Raw genomic sequence first — 21,929 nt, forward strand, 5'->3', positions numbered from 1 at the left:
AAGCAGTTCCACAATGCTACCGCCAAAAATAAAAATACTTTAATGATATTTACATGTAATTATGTAGATCTAAAGAATGTTCAGTACAGGAGCCTGGCAATCGTTATGACAGAAACTGACCCCAAACAGACTGATGTTTATATTTGTTTCCCTACAAAGTTCTTCTCACAGGAGCTTAACTTCATTATTTCTTCTTTTAATATCAGGGAGGTTGGCAAGTGTTACTTTCCTCGGACATGGAAAAACATCCTCCACTGTTTCTCCAGTCACTCTTTAAGGCAACAAAACGTTAAGTCTAAAAAGTGCTCCTTAACAACTACTGAGATTTCTCAAACATTTATATTTGGACTAACATGAACTGAGAATTAGACTTTCACTGTCCTTTCCTTTAGAATCACAAGTATAAGTGTTTTATTTTTTTTTTCTTTTAAAAAGCTGTCATCTCCTTCAGCTATATTATACCTTCATTTGTCAGCTTGAAACAAGCTCCTACCTAATGTGTTTTTAATTACCGTCATTTATTTGCATTTTATACCAGATAACACTCTCGCTTTTCAGGCACAGACATGGGCCCTGGTTCCAGAAGCTCCCAGAGCTTAGTTTAGGTAGGACTCCACACAAACCCACCTTGGCAGCATTAGGAGCAGATTCCTGAGCCACCCTACAAAGGGATCCTTTCCCTGCTTGTGTCATGCCATCCATTTTATTAAGTGACTCCTGAAAAGGAAAAAGACCTCAAGCTAGCTTCGTTTACTTTTTTTTCCCTGCTCTGAGGCCATCAGCTGGGCACCAACACAACACCACACCAACACAACAAACATAATAAAGGAGGAAAAGCTTCACACGCTTGTCTAAAGCCCAACATAGAGCATTATCGTCGTATTAGCAAAAGGCAGCACAGACACCAGCGGGCACACCGGCCAAGGAATATACACAAATCCAGAGGGGAAAAATGGACAACAACCAGGCAGGAAACCGAAAGGAGCCGGCACCGAGAGCACGGCTAATCCAGCCCGGGCAGGGTTACCAAGGCGCACGGCACCACAACAAGGCACCGTCGCCAGACGCCCGCCCTCTCTCCTCCATCACACAGGGCTGGAGTGGAGCCTGCCGGGCCCCTCCCGCTGCCGGCGGCCCCGGCGGTTTCCGGGCAGCCCCGGGCCCGGCTCTGTCTCCCGGGCCGGCCCCTCACGGGCGCCGCCGCCACAACCGGGCCCGAGCGCCGCCATTGCCGCCCCGCACGCGCCGCCCCGGCCTTTTATTGGCAGCGCGCCGCCCCACCCCGCGCCGCGCCGCCCGCCCGCCCCGCCCCGCGCCGCGCACCGATGGTACGGCAGCGCCGATTGGCCCCGCCGGCGCCGGCCGTTTGTGTGGGGCGCGGCGATTGGCGCAGCGCGGCCGCCCAACGGCCGCCCGCTCGCGAGCGCGTCCCTGGCGGTGTCAATGGCTCCTCCTGCCACGGAGCAGCGACGGGCCTGAGCCGGGCAGGACCGCGGGATCGCCGGGGGCCGGGACGGGGGGGCGCGGCGCCGTCGTCCCCCACAGCAGCGCTGGGAGAGCCGGCGGCTCCTCTGCCTTCGAGCGAGCCGGCAGCGGCGGCGGGACCTGCGCCCGGAGATCTCCCCCCCGCCCTTCCTTGCTGCCCGCGCCTGCGAGGCGGCCGCCCCGGGGCTCCCTCCGAGCGCCCCCGTCCCCGCCGAGGCACCGGTTGCCGGAGGATTCCCCCCCTCCCCTCCCGCCGCCCACACGAGCCGGCAAATGAACTCGGTCCGAGCCGCCAACAGGAGACCCAGGCGAGTGTCCAGGCCGCGCCCGGTGCAGCAGCAGCAGCAGGAGAGGAACAACGCCGCCGCCGCCGCCGCCGGGGATCGGGGTAAGCCGGGCTCGGGGCCCGCCCTGCGCGGGGACCGGCAGGAAAAGCCCAGGCTGCTTCACCCTTGGCTCCCGCTCAGGCCGCGCTTTGTTTGGCTCGGGCTCTGCCCCAGCTCGGGGGGAGGCGGGGGCTCGGCCCCTTCCCCGGCCGGGGCGGGGGGAGCCGATCGCCCGCGGCCCCTCGGGACGGGACGCCCCCCCGAGCCCCCGCCCCGTCCCCGGGGACCGCCAGCGGGCGAGCCGCCCTCGCCCCCGGGAACGCCGGTGCCTTCCCGCGGGGAGCGGCGGGCCGGGCCCCAGGGGCGCGGGGGGAGAGCGCCCGGGGCACTGCGGGGCGGGGGGGCGGCGGTGCCGGGCGGCTGGCGGCGGCGCCTTCCCCGAAATGGTGTCCGGGGGCGGCGGCCCCGGCTCTGGCCGAGGCTCCGCGGGGCCGGGCCCGCCGCGCCGCGCCTGCTGCGCAGTTCGGGCTCCGGCGGGGGGGGGGCCGCGGCCCATCGGCCATTGATCCCCCCCGGCCGCGCCGCCCCCGCGGGCACACGGCGGAGCGGGGCTCGGGCCGCCCGCGCCTCAGCCCTGCCCGGCCGGGCCTAGCCTGAAAATGTTGACAATTGGGAGCGAATGGGGGAAAAGCACCATTGTGTGAGGGCATGAGGAAGCGGCGAGGTGGGATTCGCCCCTCGCGGAGCCCGGAGAGGGGGGGCTCGGGGGTGGCGGCCCCTCGGGCCTGTCGCTGTCGCCCCAGTGGTGGCTCTGAGCTCTGAGGGTGCCACTGTGCCTGTGCTCCCAATGTGCAGGGCTGCTGGTGGCTAGGCTTGCCTTTTTTTTTTTTTTTTTTTTTGAAGGCGAGATGGGGGTGGGATTGGAGGAGACATTTTGCATGTCTTATCTGGTGGATTGGATTTTAATTTTTTATGCATTACCTGTCACAACTCCGTTGTGATAAAGGAGACTGATCCGTGGTGCGGTCTTTAGGTGTACAAATGCCTTTTTAAAATTAAAAAAGAAAAAAAAAAAGAAAAAGCTTCATTGTCAGCCGAATGTCTTTTGTTTGAATATCTAGGATATCACATTGAGAACAAGGTATTTTAACTACGGAGACGCGTCGCGATAAATATTTTAGTGCATTTTATACCATCAAAACATTTTAAGTAAATGAAGTGAAGAAAATTTAATCTGAGGAAGTATTTTTAATTCTCCATTCCTCCCCCTCCCCTCCCTCCCCTTCCTTCCCCCGCCCCCCCCGCACACATTGGTCAGAGCAAAGAATGTTACCCAGACCAGATTGCTGTGTATATAACCAGAGGATGTGATGTCTTATGCCCAATTATGGGTCTTGTGTAAACCTTCCAAAATCTTCGGTAATTATATGATTAAAATGACTTCTCTGGTATACTGACATTTAAAAGAAAAACAACAACATAGAAAATAAAGCAAAACAACAGAAAAAAAAAGAACTCTCAAAGACATACAGTGAGGGTTTTCATCATCGATGTTCCATATACATAATACAGGGATGGATTTTTTCAACCCCATGGCTTACTTTGCCTTTTAAACAGATGAGAATACAACTTACAAAAGGCATCCAGAATGATGTGCTTATGGATTAAATGCAGTGATTATTCAGTTTTATGTTGGAGTCTACTCTTCATATGTTACTAATTTGCTGAAGATACAGGCAGAAACTTTCTGTATTAAAATGTGAGGCTGCAGTGTGTTTGTGTTACTCTGACATTTCTGCAGCTCTGGACTCACCTAATTTTTATTTTTTTTTTTTTTTTACATTGTTCTGTGCTGTTGACCACTCAGTGGTGATGAAATTATAACAAAATCAAATGCCACAGTTTATGGAAATTATTGTTCCATGTGGGTCACTGCTAGCTTTTTCCTTGCATTTTTGAAGGTCAGTTGTGCTAGATCTCACTTGCCCAAAAATGTATTAAGAGCATTAATGTTTTTTTGCCATTAGTGTTCCATCTACATTTGGGGTGTCTCTAGTGCAGTTTTTGTTCTGTCTCAGGATTTGCAAGGTCTGATCCACTGTATCTGGAAAGTAATTTCAGTTTTACCTGTGACTTTGATCGCTTTGTGCAGGGCTATTGCAGTAAAAGCTGATGAATAATGCTACTAAATTAAAAGCCAATAGACTGGGGTTAGACTACACCATGCAAATCAGTGTTGACTTTTTTCACCTTTATTCCCAAGCAATGTAGGTCATCCTAAAAAAGGCTGCACAAAAGAATCAGTTATTAGGAAAGAATTTCTATTGAAGTCAGATTTAAATTTTTTTTTTAAAAAAAACTCTTACTGGATACTGTGAGTGCAGCTGTGACTGAACAGAAATTATTTTTTGTTTTTGTTAATTTCTTTCCTCCTTCATTTTACAGCTCTGTACTTATTAGCACAGATATCATGGGACAGAGTTGATAATACAGCTCACAGTTAATCTTTGGAACTTCTTGTTTCATATCATTAGATTGCTTAGTAAAACATGTACTAGGTTTTGAGCTTTATTTATTATTTAATGCTGCGTAAGTAGACAGTGTTTTACAACTGAGTAACATCTGTTAGATGTTCACCACTGGGTAAAAGTGAAGTTATTGATGCCTATTGTTAATAAATAGATCACTGGGAAAAAAATGCTTTTATAAAAAGCCTTCCTCAAATGTTCCCTATAAGAATTTTAGAATCATACAAAGCTGTGTTTTATACTGAAGTGACTCTCATTTTATGTTTGTAGTAGAAACAAAAGTAGAAACAAACAAAAAAAAAAAAATCTAATAACCATGCTGTCTATATTATACATTGATGAACAATACCTGTGTACCTGTGTTCTGATTAGTGGGGAAGGGAGCTCATAAATGATTGCAGATAAAAATATTTTCTTCCCCAGACTCAGTGTGTTGTACAGCCAAGATAAGATGTCATCAGGATACACTTCCCAAGACGTTTTGCCTTATGCTCTGCTGTTCACGCCTCTCTCCATCTAAATTGGCCACTCTGGCTCCACTTCTGTTTTACCTTCTCCCTCCTGATCTCTCCCCAGTCCCCAGTGGGGTCACAGTGGTTTTGCTGTTCTTCATGAAGGATATAGAATAGATGGGTCATTCTATTTTCTTCAGGACAAAGGTCTGCCTGAAAGGAAATCTGGACTTGGTAATGTTTATGATTAAATATTCCTATGTTTGCTTATAGTGCTCTTTTCTCCTTCCTTGAGTGTATAGGCTTGGCTAGTTTTAGGAAGAGGACAGGGTGAGACACTTACTTTAAAAGACCAAAACATCTTGTCCAGAATACAGTTGAAATTGTCAGCCTCAGAGCTAACATATGTTTTTTTTTTTTTTCTTGTTTCTGTTCTTCTCAATATAATAACTCCATTAGCGCATGTGTGCCTCGGTAGAACCAGCCGATCGCTGGACGCGGTGCTAATGAGGTTCTGAGCCGCAATGTCCAGCATTAAGTGCTCTTAGGATCGGCTCCTGTGCGGATCCGCGCCCAGCGTGTAGCGCTGTGGCCGCTGCCCCTGCGCCGCGCTGCTCTTACGTGGTGCCGCGTCCATGTGACGAGGCGGGAGCTGCCTCCGGAGCTGCCTGCGCCAAACGCTAACTGCCTTTTTTTTTTTCCCAGGTTGATTTTTGGCACGAGTGCTGCTACAAGGGAAGGGATAACGCTGAACGCCCGTGGGTGTGGTGGGACTGTGGCAGCTCCAATTTAGATTGGGTTAAGCTGGGTCAGTACTTCAGGAGCTGAGGGGAATTTAATACACGCTGCCTGTAAACCTACCTTGCAAGTTTGCTTCCCCTCCTCGCCCCAATCTGTTTTCCAGTGAACACAAGATACAACATACACCCATACAATCTGTGTGTCACTCTGCAACTTCTGAACTTGTTAGCTCATTTCAACCAAAGTTGATAAAGGGGTGTGAAGTTAAGTTTTGTGGAAACTATTGGCTGGGCAGAGGACAAAGACAAGGAGGGAAAGACATTTGTAACTCACCCTCTCTAGCCATGCCAAGAAGCAGCAACCAGCTGGCCTGTCGGCACACAAGGTAATTGAATTAGTCATTTGTCTGTGTAGGGGACACGAGGGCTTGACGTACTGGGAAAAAGAGTAGGTTAGGCTGTGTAAAACAAACATGTAGAAACTAAGCTCCAGTAGAGTCCTTGCTCACAACGTTTGAATTTTGTAATGTTGAGATAAATATCTTAGGAAGGGTAAGGAGTCTTTATTTGGCTTTGTTTCAAGTGTATGTGTGTAAGCACATGCATGAATATAAATGATTTTTTTTTTTTTTTAGTATGTGCACCAAAAGGCTTATTCGGTGACTGTAAGGCAGTAACAGTAACTGAATTAAATTCCTCTTATTCTGAAGCAAATGCACAGACTTGCATCAAAGCACCTAAATGGGTTTCAGTTTTTGTAGGGTCATCCCTTAGGACAAGAAGTCAAGTCAGGCATCGGTTGCTGTGCATGGAAAGAAATCTAGTTAAGGCTTTTCTCTATTTCTTGAAAGTGAATCATGGGAAAAGATATATTCACATATGGAAATACAATTATTGTTTTTGCAATGAAAAGTTTCCAAAGTCTGCCTTACAGATAAAAGTTTAGAGTTTATAAATGTGGTTCTTCAGGTACAACTTCTGTTTCCCAAAGCCTCATTCTGCATTACGAATACAAAGGAGTATCTGTGTACCTTTGTTGTCCTTCATGTAGGACAAGTGCCTTAACCTGTGCTAAAGCTTTCTATTTCATTTGGAGAGATCAAGATCAAGTGTATTTGTTCTTGGCATATACAGTAGTTTAATTGCCTATAGTTTTGGTATATTTTAGTCAATCATAAGACTGTTAACATCAGTTACAGTTTCCCAGAAATGTCAAATCTTTTTTTTTTTTTTTTTTTCTGTGTAACGAAAACTTGGAGCCCAGTGGTTTAAGAGACAATGAAGCCTCCTCCATGGGTCTATTTTTATCTTTGTGCTTTAGGGGAAGGTTATGCTCTGTGCCCCCCTCCTTGCTCTGGTGCTTCCTGGGACAATCACAGCTACAGAGTAGACCAAAGCTGTGCAATGTGTGTCAGGCTTTTACTGCAGGTGTGCAGGCATGAAGCATCTCATTTGTTGAGCATAAATAAACATTCTATGCACTGGATAGGAGGCTTTGATGTATATGCATAGGATTGGAGCACTAGGAATGCTCTGTCAGCCCAGCAGCTGCCTGGGAAGGTCAGGCTGGCAGCCTGTTTTCCATGGGCAGCTCCCTCAGCAGCGTGGTGAGCCTGCTGTGCCTCGCGAGTGCTGAGTGTGCAGGGCCTGTGCAGAGCCACTGCTGGGCCCTGTGTTTGCTCAGCACACCGAGCGCACACACACACAGGGGTGACATCCCAGGGGCTGCCACTGCAGCCAGGGCAACTCCTTTGGCCCACGCTCCCCTCTGGGTCCCTGGGGTAGTTGGAAGGAGGATGCACCACGTGCTTTGTTAACAGGCATCACCTGTGGCAACACTTAAACTTCCTCTTGGAGGCTGTGCCTGTAAACTGTTTGGTCTGCTAGTAAGATGAGGTAGTGTGCTTCTGTAGGGTTTTTAAGTTGTATTGATAAGTGATTGAAAATATTTAGTCTTACACATTACAGCAGATGCAATAGGAAAATTAAACCAGAGCTGTGCAGTGTATTGGTAGCAAAACCAGAGGTGAACTGACTAAACTAACAGGAACTAAGAAAATGAAAGGTTTGTTCAGGTGAATTTGTCATTGCCTAATCTTTTCATGTTTTCAGATTATTAAGTATTTAATTTTGTTTCTTACTTGTGCAATGTTTCTACATTCAGCACTTGGTTTGGAAAGGGAGCAAAATTTGGTGATTCTTGTTCATGGTACTTAACTGTAGTATCTGAATATAACCCAGGCTTTTAGTCTGAGTCCTTCAGTTCTTGTGAAATGAGGGCCAAAGAGTGGAGAGGGAAAGAAAGCAAATTAAAACGTGGTGAAATTATAGAACATCAAAATTCTGCTTTTGTAGTGTATTAGTGCTTTGAAATTCTTGTAGAAGGAAAAAGTTCTAGATGTAGGTTCCTAAGCAAAGAAGAGCTCTAGAGGCATCTTCTATTGTGTGCATTGTAGTTCCTGTTAGAAAGTTTAATGAACTTTTCTTGAGGTGATTAAAAGGTATGGATCTGGAGTCCTTCTTAAAAGATAGCTTGAATAGTAGTTACTGTGGTTTCTCTCAATAACAGTTTTCCTGCTTATACTGCTGCCCGTTCTTAAAGTTATTACTCATTTGTGGAGAGAAGCTGATGCAAACAAGCAATGAACACTTATAGAAGATGGAGTTCTTTCAGTAGGCTTTTAGGGACTATTTTTTGTGCTCTCCTCTGAGATACTTCTTTTAGTTGCATTTTTCCAAGAGAGCTAGGTAATTGTAGAGCCTGTTTGTTAGAGAAAGGGGTTGTCCTGGTTCTCCTGCTTCAAACTCAGTGCTCAGCCTTTGCCTTGCTTTGACACCCTTGAACCGTATCACCAGAGAAACCAAGCCTCCCAAACACTCCTGAGCAGTTCCCTGCTGGTTCAGCTGTTGCAGCTCCCTGACTGCGGGGTTGGGGGAGTGTGTAGGAGAATTGGTGGTCAGTGGGACTGGCCCTCGCAGGTCACCCTTAGATTGGCTTGGCTGTCCCTGAGTGGGATTGGAGCCTTCCCCAGTGCCTGCTGCCAGTCCCGTGTATCTGAGAGGAGCTGTGGCAACGCTGCTGGGGCTCCGTGCTGTGGGACGCACAATGAAACCTACTGTTCGTTGTAACAGAAACCTGCAGTTTCCATTCTGTTGCCAGGTTTGTCAGGTCCCTCTGATGTCTTATATGTGAGAGTTCAGGCACTGCTTTGTTCTGGGAGCTCAAACTGCTGCGTAGTTGAGCTCTGCCTGGAAACCTTGTCGCTCAGGCTCCCAGGTTTGTTTCTGTTGAGCTGCTGTACCCTGATTCTATGTAGGTTATTCCTCAAGCCTGTATAGATATCCTTTCCATACATACCGGATATCATTGGTATTCCAGTATCAAAATAATAGTAGTGTTTATCTTCTTGAGCAACCAATTCTGTGATCCAAAAAACTGATTCAGCTGTACCATGTGAGTGCCAGTCTAGTGCTGGTAGAACATATAATTCCTCACTCTTTCTGTGCTGATTGACTGCATTGAGCTTGGTAGGTACATACAGCACTGAGAAGTGAGCACTCCTGGGAGTGAAGTTGGGAAACAAAAGCTTGAGTTTTATCCTACTTTGAATTGCCACTACGTGGCAACAAGGCCAAATCAACAACTGTACTTGAAATTCCTATACTTGTTTTGAATAACCACTGTCCACACCAGCAAAAGAGCTGAATTTGCAGTCTCACGGTCATCATGCTGTGTGCATGCTTTTATACAGAAGGGCTGGTTAGCATGAATAGGTCATGTTACAGTAACTATTTCCTTTTGGTAATCCTGGTTTGTAGTATTTGGAAACAACCTGTTTACCTTAAGGGCTCTCATTTGTGGGTTCTCTTCTGTTGCTTGTTTTCAGCTTACACGTCCAGAAGCAAAGGTTCCAGGGTTTAGTGTCTTGCTTTATGAATAGGGAAGAGTTGTAGCTCTACATCAGGTCTAAATTTCAAGCTATCTTTGTATTTGGACAGGTTATTGTAGGATGATAGGTTACCATATGTCAGCTGATCTCTGGTGTCTGATTCACAGTAATTGTTCATGTGTATGCTCTTAGCCTGTGGCAAATGGAAGGTAATTTGAGTTAGCTTGACCCTCTTTCATTATGCTCTTGCAAGGCACTCCCTTTTCCATGTGGATTGTTAGGCCTGCTGAAGAGCCTTGGCTAAAACAATAACGCAGTTTCTGTCCCTCAGGTAGTTTGGTTGTATCTGTACAGCAGCAGGATGAGGACTTGACCATTTTCCTGTATTGTTGCAGTTTCGAGACCATACCTTGCTGAAGAAATAAATCCTACAAAGATGCTATCCTGAAAACCAGTCAGATGTTACAATTGCCAGGTGTGGTTTTCTTTTGCAGAACGTACAAAGCTTTATTAGTGCACTTAAAAATACATGAAACAAGTTGGTTTTTTTCACAGTATCTTGGTACAGTTCTTTCTTGTTTTTGAAGAAGTACATTTTACCTTGATTTCTTTCAGACAATGCTTGGTAATTGAAACAATTCTAACACTGCAGGAACAATTTTCAGTGTTCTCATTGAAAGCCTACTGAAATCCTGGCTAACTGAAAGATTCCCATTTACTACAAATGGCATTTGAATTTGATCGGAAATGACATGAAAGGTAAAACAGTTGATTTTCTTTTTAGTGCTTAGTTCTTATTTGAAATCTGATTTTTGCAACAGAAAATCCAGTCCAGTCTGGTTTCATCAATAATTGTTAAAAATCTAAAATACTACTTAAATGCTTATGAGAAAATATTTTTCAGTAGTGTGATACAGCCATCCTATCCTGTCTTTCTGCCATACTGAGTTCTAAGGCTCCCAAAGAGGAACTCGGAACTGTGTCTTGAATCTATTCCATTTCCTCTTCCTACGCAGATAAATCTCATTACTTAATTACTGCATTACCGATCCTGTGTGTATATAAAGTATCCTCCCTAATTTTTTGTCCTTATTTGGTCAATAAGTGTTTTTTTCTAGGAGATAATTGTGTAAAATTTACTGTTCCCAAGCTTCTTGTATTTGGAAAAGTAAGAGGAAATGTGTAAATTTCTTCTTTAACTGGAATTCAAGACATAGATCTTGGGGCAGACTTGCTGTAGTTCTGTGAGAAATAAATAGTTGGAAAGTGTATCAACATACCTTTTAAAAAGTTTAGAAAGAACTTTACGCTGCAGAAGCATGGGAAAACTTCAGGTTTTAATCATTGTTTCTAAGAGCTGAGACAAAATGGAATGCTTTTTTGGCTAAATAAGCCTTTCCTGACAATTGGGAAAGCAAGAGGCCAGAAGGGTGACCCAAATGCTGTTGGGTCATCAATGCTAATTGTGTGTAGTGGCTGCTCAAATGAATGTTTACTATTTCCTTCAGTTGTTGCCATCTTGAGGAAGGACTGCAGCTCTTAGATGGTTGTTACATTAATTGTTGTCAAGATGTGATGCCTTACCTTTCTCTGAAGGTGGTAAGATCTGTGACCATTTTCTTGGACAGTCATCCATAGTCTTTGAAGAGCAGTTATTCAAAATAAATTTGAGTTTACTCTGAAGTTTCATTTGCTCTGTTTGGGTCTCTGTTGGCTGCTACGGTCCAGGTTGGGACCGTGGGCAGGGACAAGAGATAGCTGAGCTCCAACTATTGGGACCTTGGAAAACCGAAGGCCCAGGGCAATTGCAGTGTATGAAAGTGCAAAGTGGTTTTTCCATCGCAGAAGAAGTACTTTTTATGGAATCATAGACGGGTTTGGGTTGGAAGAGACCTTAAAACTCATCTGATTTCACCCCTCTTGTATTGAGATCCATTTGAAGCTTCCTCAGGTTCCATTTGTGAGTCTCGGCAAAGCTCTACAATAATCATGCCTTGGATTGCTGTGGAGAGAACCTCCTTCAACGCAGGAGCTGCTTGGCCAGCTGAGCATCAGCGGGAGGAGAGAGGATCAGTGCTTTGGGCTACTGTTGCTGTCAGGATGATGAGCAGAAGAACGGGTGTGATTGTGATAATGGGTGATACATGAGCAACTTCAAGCGGCCTTTGATAACGTGTTTAGAACTTTTCATATCTTGCCAAATTTCGTTGATCAGCAGCTTGTGATCAATAATCTGCTGATACACTGGACATTATCAGTATGGTCGTTTGTCATTGTCGAATTTTACCTTAATTTGAAAGGTTTAAGTAACTGAGAAAGGCATATCCCAGTAGGTTCAGTGGGTGTCTGTCTAATGAAGCTCTGTTCTGAAGATCAGTTTGTCACAGTGCTTGTCAATGTGATGTTAGATCTCCCATTTTGTCTAAATAATGCTTGATGAACGTCTGAGCTTGTTAACTTTAAAAGTCTAAACTGGAAATAATGTTTACTAGCCACCCCATCTCCTCTAAAACTGTTTTTTAAGTGCCAGAAAAGAAGAGGACATGAAATTATTCTGATTTTTCAGTTACAGACAATTTTAATATGTAAGTTTAAAGGAAAATGTATTTGTCATGCTAACACAGAAATCTGTAAATTTGTAAAAATGTGAGGAAAAGAGAGAAGAAATTAATTTCAAACGAATTTTTATTTTAAAATTTTTATCTCAATAATATGTGGTGTTCCAAGTCATGATCAGTTTTCCTATTCACTTCATAAATCTTTCAGCCTATGTTTTTCTGGAAAACTTTTTTGAGAAACTGAAGCTTTGAGTGTTCTCTCTGCTGTGGGTTGCTCATATGCTGATTAATACAATGGAAGTTAAAAGTAGGTAGTGTGTGAAAAAAGCATGATTTTTTTAAACTCCTCTCTTTCAAAGGCCTGCCAAATGATACCTGTTATCCACTGGTACTGAGAGTGGATTCTTTGTCATGTTCTTGGGTAAATCCCAGCAGACTGAGTGCATAGTTTGTCATTAATTCAGTCTTGACTGACTCAATGGCCAGTATCACAAAGAGTGCTACGGGCTGCCAGTATATATTTGTGTGTGTGTGTGTAAGATCCAGAAATGTTGCACAGTTGTGTGGAATCAAGAACATTACCTGAATCATAGTGAGTTGGGCACAGTGATTTTTCAGACTAAATACACTTTAGTTATCCCAATGTTCCTTCCCTATCAGCAACGTTGGCCTGAGCATCCCTCTGGGCTACCACTGTTAGCAAACAGATAGTCTGGTGAAGTGGTGCTGTAATGCCTGTGAAAGGCAGAAATTTTTGACTCTTTATGTCACTTGCATGGTAGAAATAATTACCACTCTCATAATGAGCAAGTTTTAAATAGTAAAACAGGCCATTTCTTTTTCTTATTATCCTTATGATGTTTTAATGCAGATGTAGTCACTAAAATTATATATATACTTAGTATTAAACATGAACTGAGATTTATTTCTTGTAACATGTGTAGGGTCCTGTTGGCAGAAAGATTATGTTTTGCAGTAATATAAATGCTGTCTGTGCCTTATGGTGTCCGGGGAAACTGCTTGAGCCTGGTTAAGATTTCCTTAAAATTTCTGGGATATATTTTGGCTTTTTCAAAATTCATTAGTAGTACAGAAATGGCCAAATACATCACAGAAAATGAATTTTAATTTGTCCAGCTTTTGAAATCAGTATATGGCTTGAGAAAGGGCAAAGGGTTCAGAAAAGCAAGGTTTAAGAATGGGGCATCCTGCTTGTGTTGAGTTTTTTGCTCAGTTAAATCAACCTGCTCCTTTTTAATTAAAATAAATAAGTGATATATTTCCTCCTTAGACTTGCCTCTTCCTCCCCTCTGTCAAGTATTTTTCACTGTATATATGGAGACAACTCTTAAGTAACTCTTTCTGCAAACCTGGCTGGCAACAATCTCCCCATCTAGATAAAATTTTTCTTAGATACCATCACTGTAGTGGACTTAATGACCTTAAGAGTTTGAATTAAATTAGAAATTTCTTTTTGTTTCAAGAGTAGATTTATATACATGTGTGCATATTTTAATTTTTAAAGTAAGAGGAACAATTCAGTGGTTCTTTGTTTCCTCTTTTAGTATTTCTAGTAACAGCACTGCAGTGGGTGGAGTAAGACTAATAAGCAGTTTCTAGTCCAGAAGGTTCCTGACTTACTGATCTTCTCACAGAAATCCTTACCCTTGTATATGGTAAGAGTTTACTTGGGAAGGAGCTGTTCAAGCATTCAGTGATGTAAAAAGAATACTAATCAGTGTAGTCAACTTTAATCCTTCCTTTTTGCCTGAAAGTCTTGTGTTGGAGTTGCAGTTGCAAGCACGGGGAAATATCTGTTATTCTGCCACTAGTGATTGCTTAGAGTAATTTCAGGTACTGGTAAAGGATCCCCTTTGTTTTATTAATTTGGATATTTGTACTGCAGAACTCGTGTCTTGCAGGCCTCCAGTCATGTCTGTGGCTGTCACTGCACACCTGGGATGTGCTGATGGGCCACTGTTCTGACACCAGCAGTGGGAAACGAAAGTGTAAAGAGATGCCATGGCTTGCCCAAAGTCGCCAGGGAAGTCCGTAGGCACAGTTTCACTGATATTTTAAGCAGTGTGATTGCAAATGGCCACCCAAAGGGATTTTCTCAGTGGTTTGCTTCTTCCTTCCTTTGTTTTAATGACTGTGTACCTATAAAATCATTGGGTATTGTGTGTGGGAGCTGGTGGGAAAAGGTCTGCACTCTCCTTTCTGGAAGTATTATACCCTTAAATTGTTTTATCTTTATCATGGAACCACATCTGTGGCAAAGCACAGAACTGAACATGATGTCCTTGGTTTCCTGTGGTTGGTGCTGTAGTTGTGAACCACATGGTGTCTCTTACAGTACAATACCTGTTTTCTTCCTGGACCTAGGTTAGTGCTCAGCTTGTCCCAGGCTAAAATCTGGATGGGTGTACTGGGAGTTGTTGCTCTCCGTTGTCCTTTGTCCTGCACTCCCAGCTGATCCTTGTTTAAGACAAGGATCACTGAATGGCTCAGAATATGGCTGTGGTGGTGCTTTAATCTTTCAGGGCAGCATATGAAGGTAAAGGAGAATTGCAGTTGGTTGGCTTAATTATGCTGGGCTGAAAGCTGGAGTTGCTCTTGCAGTGCCACGTGAGCCGTATGGCCATCTGTCATTGGGGCAACCACTAACATTCTAAGGGGCAGCTGGCAGGGTTGAGGTTTGCTTTGCCTGGCAGACTTTTTTTTTTTCTTTATTTGCCAGTGTGTGTCAGTCAAAGCCCTTATTTGTGGGTAAGGCAAAGAGTAAAGGTTGTTTTAACTGTTCACGCAATTAACTTTAAAAAATCCCGAGAGGAGCGGTGGGCATTTCTGTGAGAATAAATAACATTCTTATAACTTGCATTCTGTGCCCTTATAGACTCTTTTTTGTGCTTTTGAGCTGTAACGTTGTGACAGTTGTGGAGCCATAGGTGTGCCTGTGGGTGCACTGAACCATACGTATGGCACGAGAAAATTACACATTTGTACTAAAATGCATTGTGACATTGTGAAAGCAAATAAGGAAGTGCACTGAGAGATGACCTGCAGCTCATGTGGAAGATTTAAACAGAGATTTTGCTCTGGTTCTTTAGAAACTTTATCTTAGGCTTCTGAGCAGGAATATGGGAACTCCTAATGGTATTGATCACATTGGCCCATTGCTGGGAAAAGGGAGAGGAAAAAATTTGTAACATTTTATCTAAGGAAGACTCCGTGAGTTTGTAAAATGTAATTGTAGGGAAAATAAGTAGTTGGAGAAAATACTGCAGTTGGCAGTCAAACAGTATATGGCTTTTAATTTGAAATGCTTTGAATATTTTTATCAGAAGGGGAAGTACTGCTCCCTCTCTTTTTGTTTGGTGGTTGGCTCTTTTGTTTTTCAAGACTAGGCACGAGTTAATAGTTCAGCGGTTCTGGATACTGTTAGTGAGTCCAGCATTTACACTGGCTCTTGCTTAAGTCTAACTGCTATAACTTGGTCACCCAGCTGGTGTGCTGGGGGAGAGGCTGGGAAGCAACATCACTGAAATAATGAATTCCTAGTACTCAGTGGTAACCTGGACTGGTACTGATGATGTTCTGCTCGAACATGAACCAGCTACTGGCTGCCCTAGAAGGACCTTTGTAAAGATGATACCTGGCATATGGGTGCTTTATCCACTTCTGTCCACTTCTCCCTCCATTGGACCAGAGATTGTTAAAGGGGGTATGTGCAACATGCATTTATTGACCTTGCTCTGGTTTGAGTCCATAGTTTGGTGTCAGAATCTGTCACAGTGTTGATTGTGCCTTTTACAGTCATGTCTAGGAGTAGGGAGTAGGGCTTCTGGGCTGTTAAAGTTGTTTTATGAACATGCAATAGAACATGTCTGAGACATCCCCTCATTGCTGTGTGTAGCTCAGAGAACAGTCTGGAATTAAAATGATCTTTAATCTGTCCTGCTAAATTATGTTGTTTGCTAGGGGAAAGCGATTTTTTTTTTAAATTTTTTTTTTCTTGCTTGCTTGTAGATGTGGTAGAAACATTTGACTTTTAGAATTGCTTCAGATTTGCAGGAAATTATATTTAGTTCTCTATGCTTTTCAAAGTTGATTTAAAAAATAAAGTTGTAATGACTCGGAATAAAATGTTACAACTGTCCAGAAAAGGCACTGACAAAGTATTGTACTCATTTGTACTGGCAAAATGAAGTTTAGTGGCACTTTCAAAATTACTTCCAGTGTAATTATTTCTGATAAAGAACTTGTCTGATACTGTCTGTATTTTGAGATGTTCAAGTCCATGGCTTAGTTACCTTGATTTTGATCTTTCCTTGGACACCACGCTCCCCAGTAGGTACATCAGAGACAACTTTATGTAGGGAGCTGCTGTTTGAGGCTGGCCCATTGCAGGGGATACTCCTGGTATTAGTATTTTTTTAGTGGTTTTTAACTTGTGTTTTAATACACATGTGCCTCCAATCTCAGTGTAATTTGTGATTGAGTGAGGAGGAATGTGGTGGTGGGACTTGGTCCTTCCTTTATATCTCAGGTCTGTTTTTTGTTGGGAAACCAGGAGTCTTCTGTGTTTACAGTGAGCAAGTTGACAGTAAGGTTTGTCTTTATAAAAGGTGAAAATTAATTTTAAACTGCTCTGTACTGAAGATGACTGCACCTCTGTATTTGTCCACTAAAGGCCCAAAACAAATCTTTTTGCCACTTGTATCATTGACAATTTTATTGCTGTTTGTTCTAGAAGTTTTAACTTTGTAAGATTTTCTTCCCCACACTGTTACAGCTGAAGGTTTTCAGATCTTCAGCCACAATTGATTGCTTTTCATTAAGGGAAAACTTCTCTCCTTTTCCATTTGTTTCCTAAAGAACATAAAATATTTTAATAAGGGTTTTCTTTTGTCTTAAAATCAAAGCTTAAATAGCCAAACTGGGTTTTGATTTTGAGATGCACATGACTTCTTTTATTTTTCTTCTTAAGTTTGAAGGCTCTGGCTCTCAATTTTGATATGTTACTAACAGACTTTTCAAAACCTGTTATTTCATAGCCCTTCACTTTGTTCCCAGGAACAATGGCATTTTCTGACTAATAGATAGCACTATGTATAGCATAAATGGTTCTTGCCCTTGGAATACAGAAGACTCTGCTCCTGTGAAAGATGGATTTAGTCTTTCACCTAAGTGCTGCTCTTAAAGTCTTGTTAGCCTAATACTAGTTTTGTGTGCTTAATTGTGTATATTCAGCAACTTACTGCCTGGCAATAAATCTAGTCTGAGCTCTACATAAGACTTTTACTGTCTCAGTCCATGTTGCTATAAATGTTTAATTTCTTTTCATTCTGATAACTGGATTTGACTAGTGCACTTGATCAGAAAGTATCTCATTTGTTGTTTCTGTGCACTGTATTTCTACCAGGGCTCAGTCTGGTCCTGCATGATTCACTTCTCTGTGTGTTTAACTAAAAGGAACAGGTGTGTGTTGCCTATAGGAGACACCAGCCTCTTCCCTGGAGGCATGGAGTTGCCTGTGGACTGTTCCTTCTGCAGAGTGCCCGTGTTTTTTGAGGAGTATGGATTGCTAGATTGCCCATGTCAGTTAAGGTAAAAGTTCTTGGAAGCAGCACTCGTTTCTACCAAAATACTAGTTTGTGAACTTGTGAACAAAACCTCAGTGATCAACTAAACCTGAGAAAGTGAACCCAAAATACCATATTTACAGCATCTGGATGTAGGGTGGGTGTTGGTATATGTGGAGGAAAATGAGTAAAGGTTGCTCTTGGTAACTTCTTGATTAAATTCAGAATGGTGAGACATAATGCAGTATTTTAAAGAATTATTTTTAACATATGTGTTCTGTGTAAAACAGTCACAAAATTACACGTGAACAAATTATTTCAATAAATACACTAGCATTTTTTGTATAAGTTTATTCGTTCAACCTATAGAATGTTAACAGTTTGTTTTTTAAATTAGCCATAATTTGAGAATAAACATGTCAAGAATTCAATCTGACAGTTGCTTAGAATACATCTTAAGACAATTTTTTAGCTATGTTGAGCATGAATATAACAAAGATGACTAATATGCCGTGTGCTCAACCAAAATGCAGGGGGGGAGCATGGCAAAGCTCAATGCACTTGTAAGCTATCTTGGATACATATTAGAATGTGGGGAATATCCCAGTTTTTCTGCTAGAAAAACAGTGAACAGAGATGTAAGAATGCTGTACTTGATGGTTGACAAGTATTGTATATTTTAGTTCAGTGGGGGAAAATATCCATTTATTTAGTAGGCTGGATTTAACTGTGTTCGTGACCCTTGTGGCACACTTGAAGCTGAGTGCACAAAATATATTTTGCTTGCTAGAAATGTTTTGAATGCTTGTGATTTGAGAGCATTTAACTCATGAAGGATTCTTTTCTTTTGAGTCTCTAGTGATACTGAATCTGCTCGTGTCTGTGCTGGTGCTTCAAATCTGACAGACTGTGTAAATGTAGTAATGGGGGGCTTTTTGTGCTTCCAAATGGAGAGTGTCTCTTGCACGTTCTATATGTGTAGGATTTGAAACTCGTTTGCTTCATTGTTCTGAGTTTGCATCTATGCTCTTGCTATCCCATGGTAGTCTGCAGAGAGAGTGGATGCAGAGTCACTGTGTAAAGACAGGATCATCAGTCTGTAGATGCTTTGCATGCAAGGTTTTCCTCTAGGAACGCTTGGACGCTTCAGAGGCTCCCTTCAAGGTAAAGATGCTCGGCAGTCAATAAAAACCCTCTTGCGTTTGGAAGTGATGGTTAGTACTAGATTGGTGCTGAATTGTTGGCATTGACCCACGTTCCCTGAAGCACTGCAGTTCTCTAGGATTAAATTATACAGGAAACGTGAAAAGGCAGGAGCAGAATGAAGTGGTTCTGACTCTTATTCTTCTAAGTATTTAAGGTTGGTTCTTATTTTATTTTTAATTAGCAAGTACATGTATGTGTAAACACGTGCACACAGATGCACGTATGTGTAGTGATTGTTATGTGACAGGTCTTGAACTTTCCTCCACCAAAGACACTGCTTCCTGTAAGTGCTTTGAGAGTCTGAAATACAAAGTAGAATATCTTTTCCTGGAAATATTTTTCTACATGTGACAAATTAGAGGGATCTGTTAAGGGAAATTAATCTCTAGGGTGATATCACAGCTTTGTTTACTTGTTGATTTCTGGTTATAACTGGACATTCTATCTACCATAATATTTTTCCAGACTATCACTGTAGATAGTGCAGTGCATCCATCTGCTACAAGTGTCTATTGTCTATCATATGGAAGTAAAAATTCATTCCATCATAGTTCAGTCATTGGCCTGTTTCTCATCTTGTGCCAGTATCAGAAATGCACACAGCACTGGCATGAAATAATTCCCTGACTGTACGTACTGCACTTCAAAGATAGCAGCCTGATTTGATGTCAGGCTTCATAGTTTTTCAACTATGATTTGACTGATGCACCAAAATTTCTTTGTGTTCCTTACATGTTAGTCATCAGTGGTGACATATGCTCTGACATCTAAGGAAAAAAATATTGTCAAGCAGCTCCTGTACAGTGACAGGGTTCTTCAAGGTGTATTTCTCTGTTGCCTGCCTTCTCGCTGTGCTGGCTGCAGGCTTTTGGTTCACAGGGTTTGGATAATGCCCACTTGCCCAGCCCTTACCTGGGAGTATAGAAGCCATGGACTGTGTGTTCTCTTCCCAGTTTAACTGCTGCCCAAAGTCCTTCTGGGTGGTGTGTCTGAAGCACAGGAGTGGCATTGAGATGGTTTTAGTAGCTTTGACTGAGTTGGAGGGAGGAGGTGGCTGCTCTATGAAAATTTCAGTTGCACAAGGAGTGCAATGAGTGTGGCTCTATAGTTGTCCAGTTCAGTAAAGAAAAATGTGGGGTAAGTATGGTTAATGAAATTAAGGACTTTTGGTACTGAATTGATCTCTTCCTAAGTGCTAACACGAGGTAAAGTAACATTGGAAACTCTGGTTCACTAGATTTGCCTTTATTTTCACCAGTAATTTTCAGTAGTATTTAAATCCAAATGAATTCACAGAGAATACTTTTTCTACCCTTGCTTTACAGTAGTGATGTCTAAAAGAAGCAGCAGGTGAAAGAATGTAAGCAGCAATGTCTTTTAAATCCTCCTCACCTGCTTTTGAAAGATGTTAATCCTTTAACTCAAGAATCAGGTGGAGTATGCCAAGATGGCAGCAGCCAGTTCTGATTTGGCTCCAGCAGTTTCAAGCAAGTTTTCCAGTGTAGAGTTGTTAAACCATCCCAGATTATCAGCTGGGAGAAGGAAACCAGCAGGGTCAGAGATGTCAGGACTGTTCGTGTAACCCCAAAGCACTGCATGGTGAACACACCAGTCTAAGCCTGTGTGAAAACAAACTCACTGTGCCTCTGTGTTGTCTTGCTTTGTCCTCTTCTAGCCTTGCTTGCAACCGTGTCCATGAGCTCGTCGAGGTGAGTTTGGGGTTTCTCCCCTCTGCCCTGTTTGAAGTGACTGACTTGGCTGCCTCTCCAGGTGCTCCTGCACATTCATAACAGTGGAACAATTGAGTAGTTTGCAGGTGTGTCAGATTGGTAAATTCAGAACAGGTGAAACTGTGACAGAATGACTTGATGAAGGAAGCTGAAACTGAGGTGATGATTACAAAGACTGACAGAAAATAGGGCCTGGAAAATAAATTCAATTTGCTGATGTTATATAACCATCTTAGTGCAGCCTGTAGATTCATTAGTTTGGGAACATACTTTGTAAGGGAGAGTGATTGTGTGTGGCTTTGCTTTTAGCAAATTGACTGTAATTTAGAGTGAAGGTGTAGGAGGTAGAATATATTAATACTCTGACTTTCTAGCTGGTGCAATCTTGTCTAGCAGGTGAGTTTTTCAGTGTGTTCAGCCAGCATGTGTTCCAGCATATTTCAGTTTACAGCTGCAAAGATCCTTGAAACCATGAATTGGCACAGTAACAGTTGCTGATTTTTTTTAATTTTATTTTTTTAATTTTTTTTTGTAACTGCTGAGAGCTTAATAATATAGAGAAAGAGTGGTTTATCTCTTTCTGTACCAGCAGGACATTCAGAGGTTTGTGCAAAGATGTTGTACAGTAATAGAGTAAGTATTACCTCATTCCAGGTGAAATCATGGGGGTGGGGGGGCAGAGACTATTTTGAAGATCAACCGTAAGTAGGTGTTACTTGTCATTCATCCTGGTGCGAGCAGAAAGGACTGGAAGAGCATGAGATGAGGAGGAGCAGGAAGGGAATGTGGCTTGCTGCAGGTATCCCAGAGTCCTTTCTGAGCCTCGGGAGAGCTCTCCAGGCACAGCCCAGGGGTTCCTGCCTGGCAGGACCGTGGCCTCTGCTGAGCTCTCTGACTGGGAGGCTTCACTTCTCAACAGAGGTGGAGGTTTCCCCTGCTCTGCTGCCACCCCAGCACTGCAGACTTTGAAATCTTAATTCTCTTAAACAAAGGTCTGATGGATGGATGTCTTGGAGTTTGTCTTCTCTTCTTTCTCAGCTCTAGCAGTAAGGGAATAATCTCCTGTAGCTCTGTAATCAAAGCTTTTATTTCAGTTATAACCACGTTTGAGCAGTGTAAACAAGATCACACAGGCAGTGGTTTGTTTACTTCTTCATGCTGGTCTTCCAGGTAAACAGTAAAACCTCATTACCTTTTGGTCTTTAATGTGGAAAGGTGAGGAGAGAAGCATCTTGAGTTCTCTTGTTTAAAATTGCTACACATTGGCTTTGAGATTGACCTCTTTGGACTTTTTTTCTGAAGATACAATTAAAGAAATTGAAAAGGAAGGATGTTTCTATCAGCTACTCATCAGCATTCAATTTTGTAGAAATGTTGCTGCTTCTCTAAAACAGCTTTTTGTTACAAATACCCTATCAGTTGCTCTCTT

General features: G+C 42.9%; 1 protein-coding gene across 2 annotated transcripts in view; it reads left to right on the top strand.

The window, feature by feature from the left end:
* Nucleotides 1-1,744: 1,744 nt before the first annotated feature.
* Nucleotides 1,745-21,929, top strand: part of FBXO11 (F-box protein 11) — a 68,916-nt gene continuing 48,731 nt past the window's right edge. For both annotated transcript variants that reach the window (XM_083856521.1, XM_083856522.1), the window contains exon 1: nucleotides 1,745-1,873. In XM_083856521.1, the coding sequence (XP_083712647.1) occupies nucleotides 1,759-1,873 (115 nt within the window). In that variant the 5' untranslated portion in view covers nucleotides 1,745-1,758. The remainder of the gene's footprint in view (nucleotides 1,874-21,929) is intronic.

Source organism: Zosterops lateralis (genome assembly GCF_965231275.1).
Source record: "Zosterops lateralis genome assembly, chromosome: 3".
NCBI classification, from domain to species: domain Eukaryota; kingdom Metazoa; phylum Chordata; class Aves; order Passeriformes; family Zosteropidae; genus Zosterops; species Zosterops lateralis.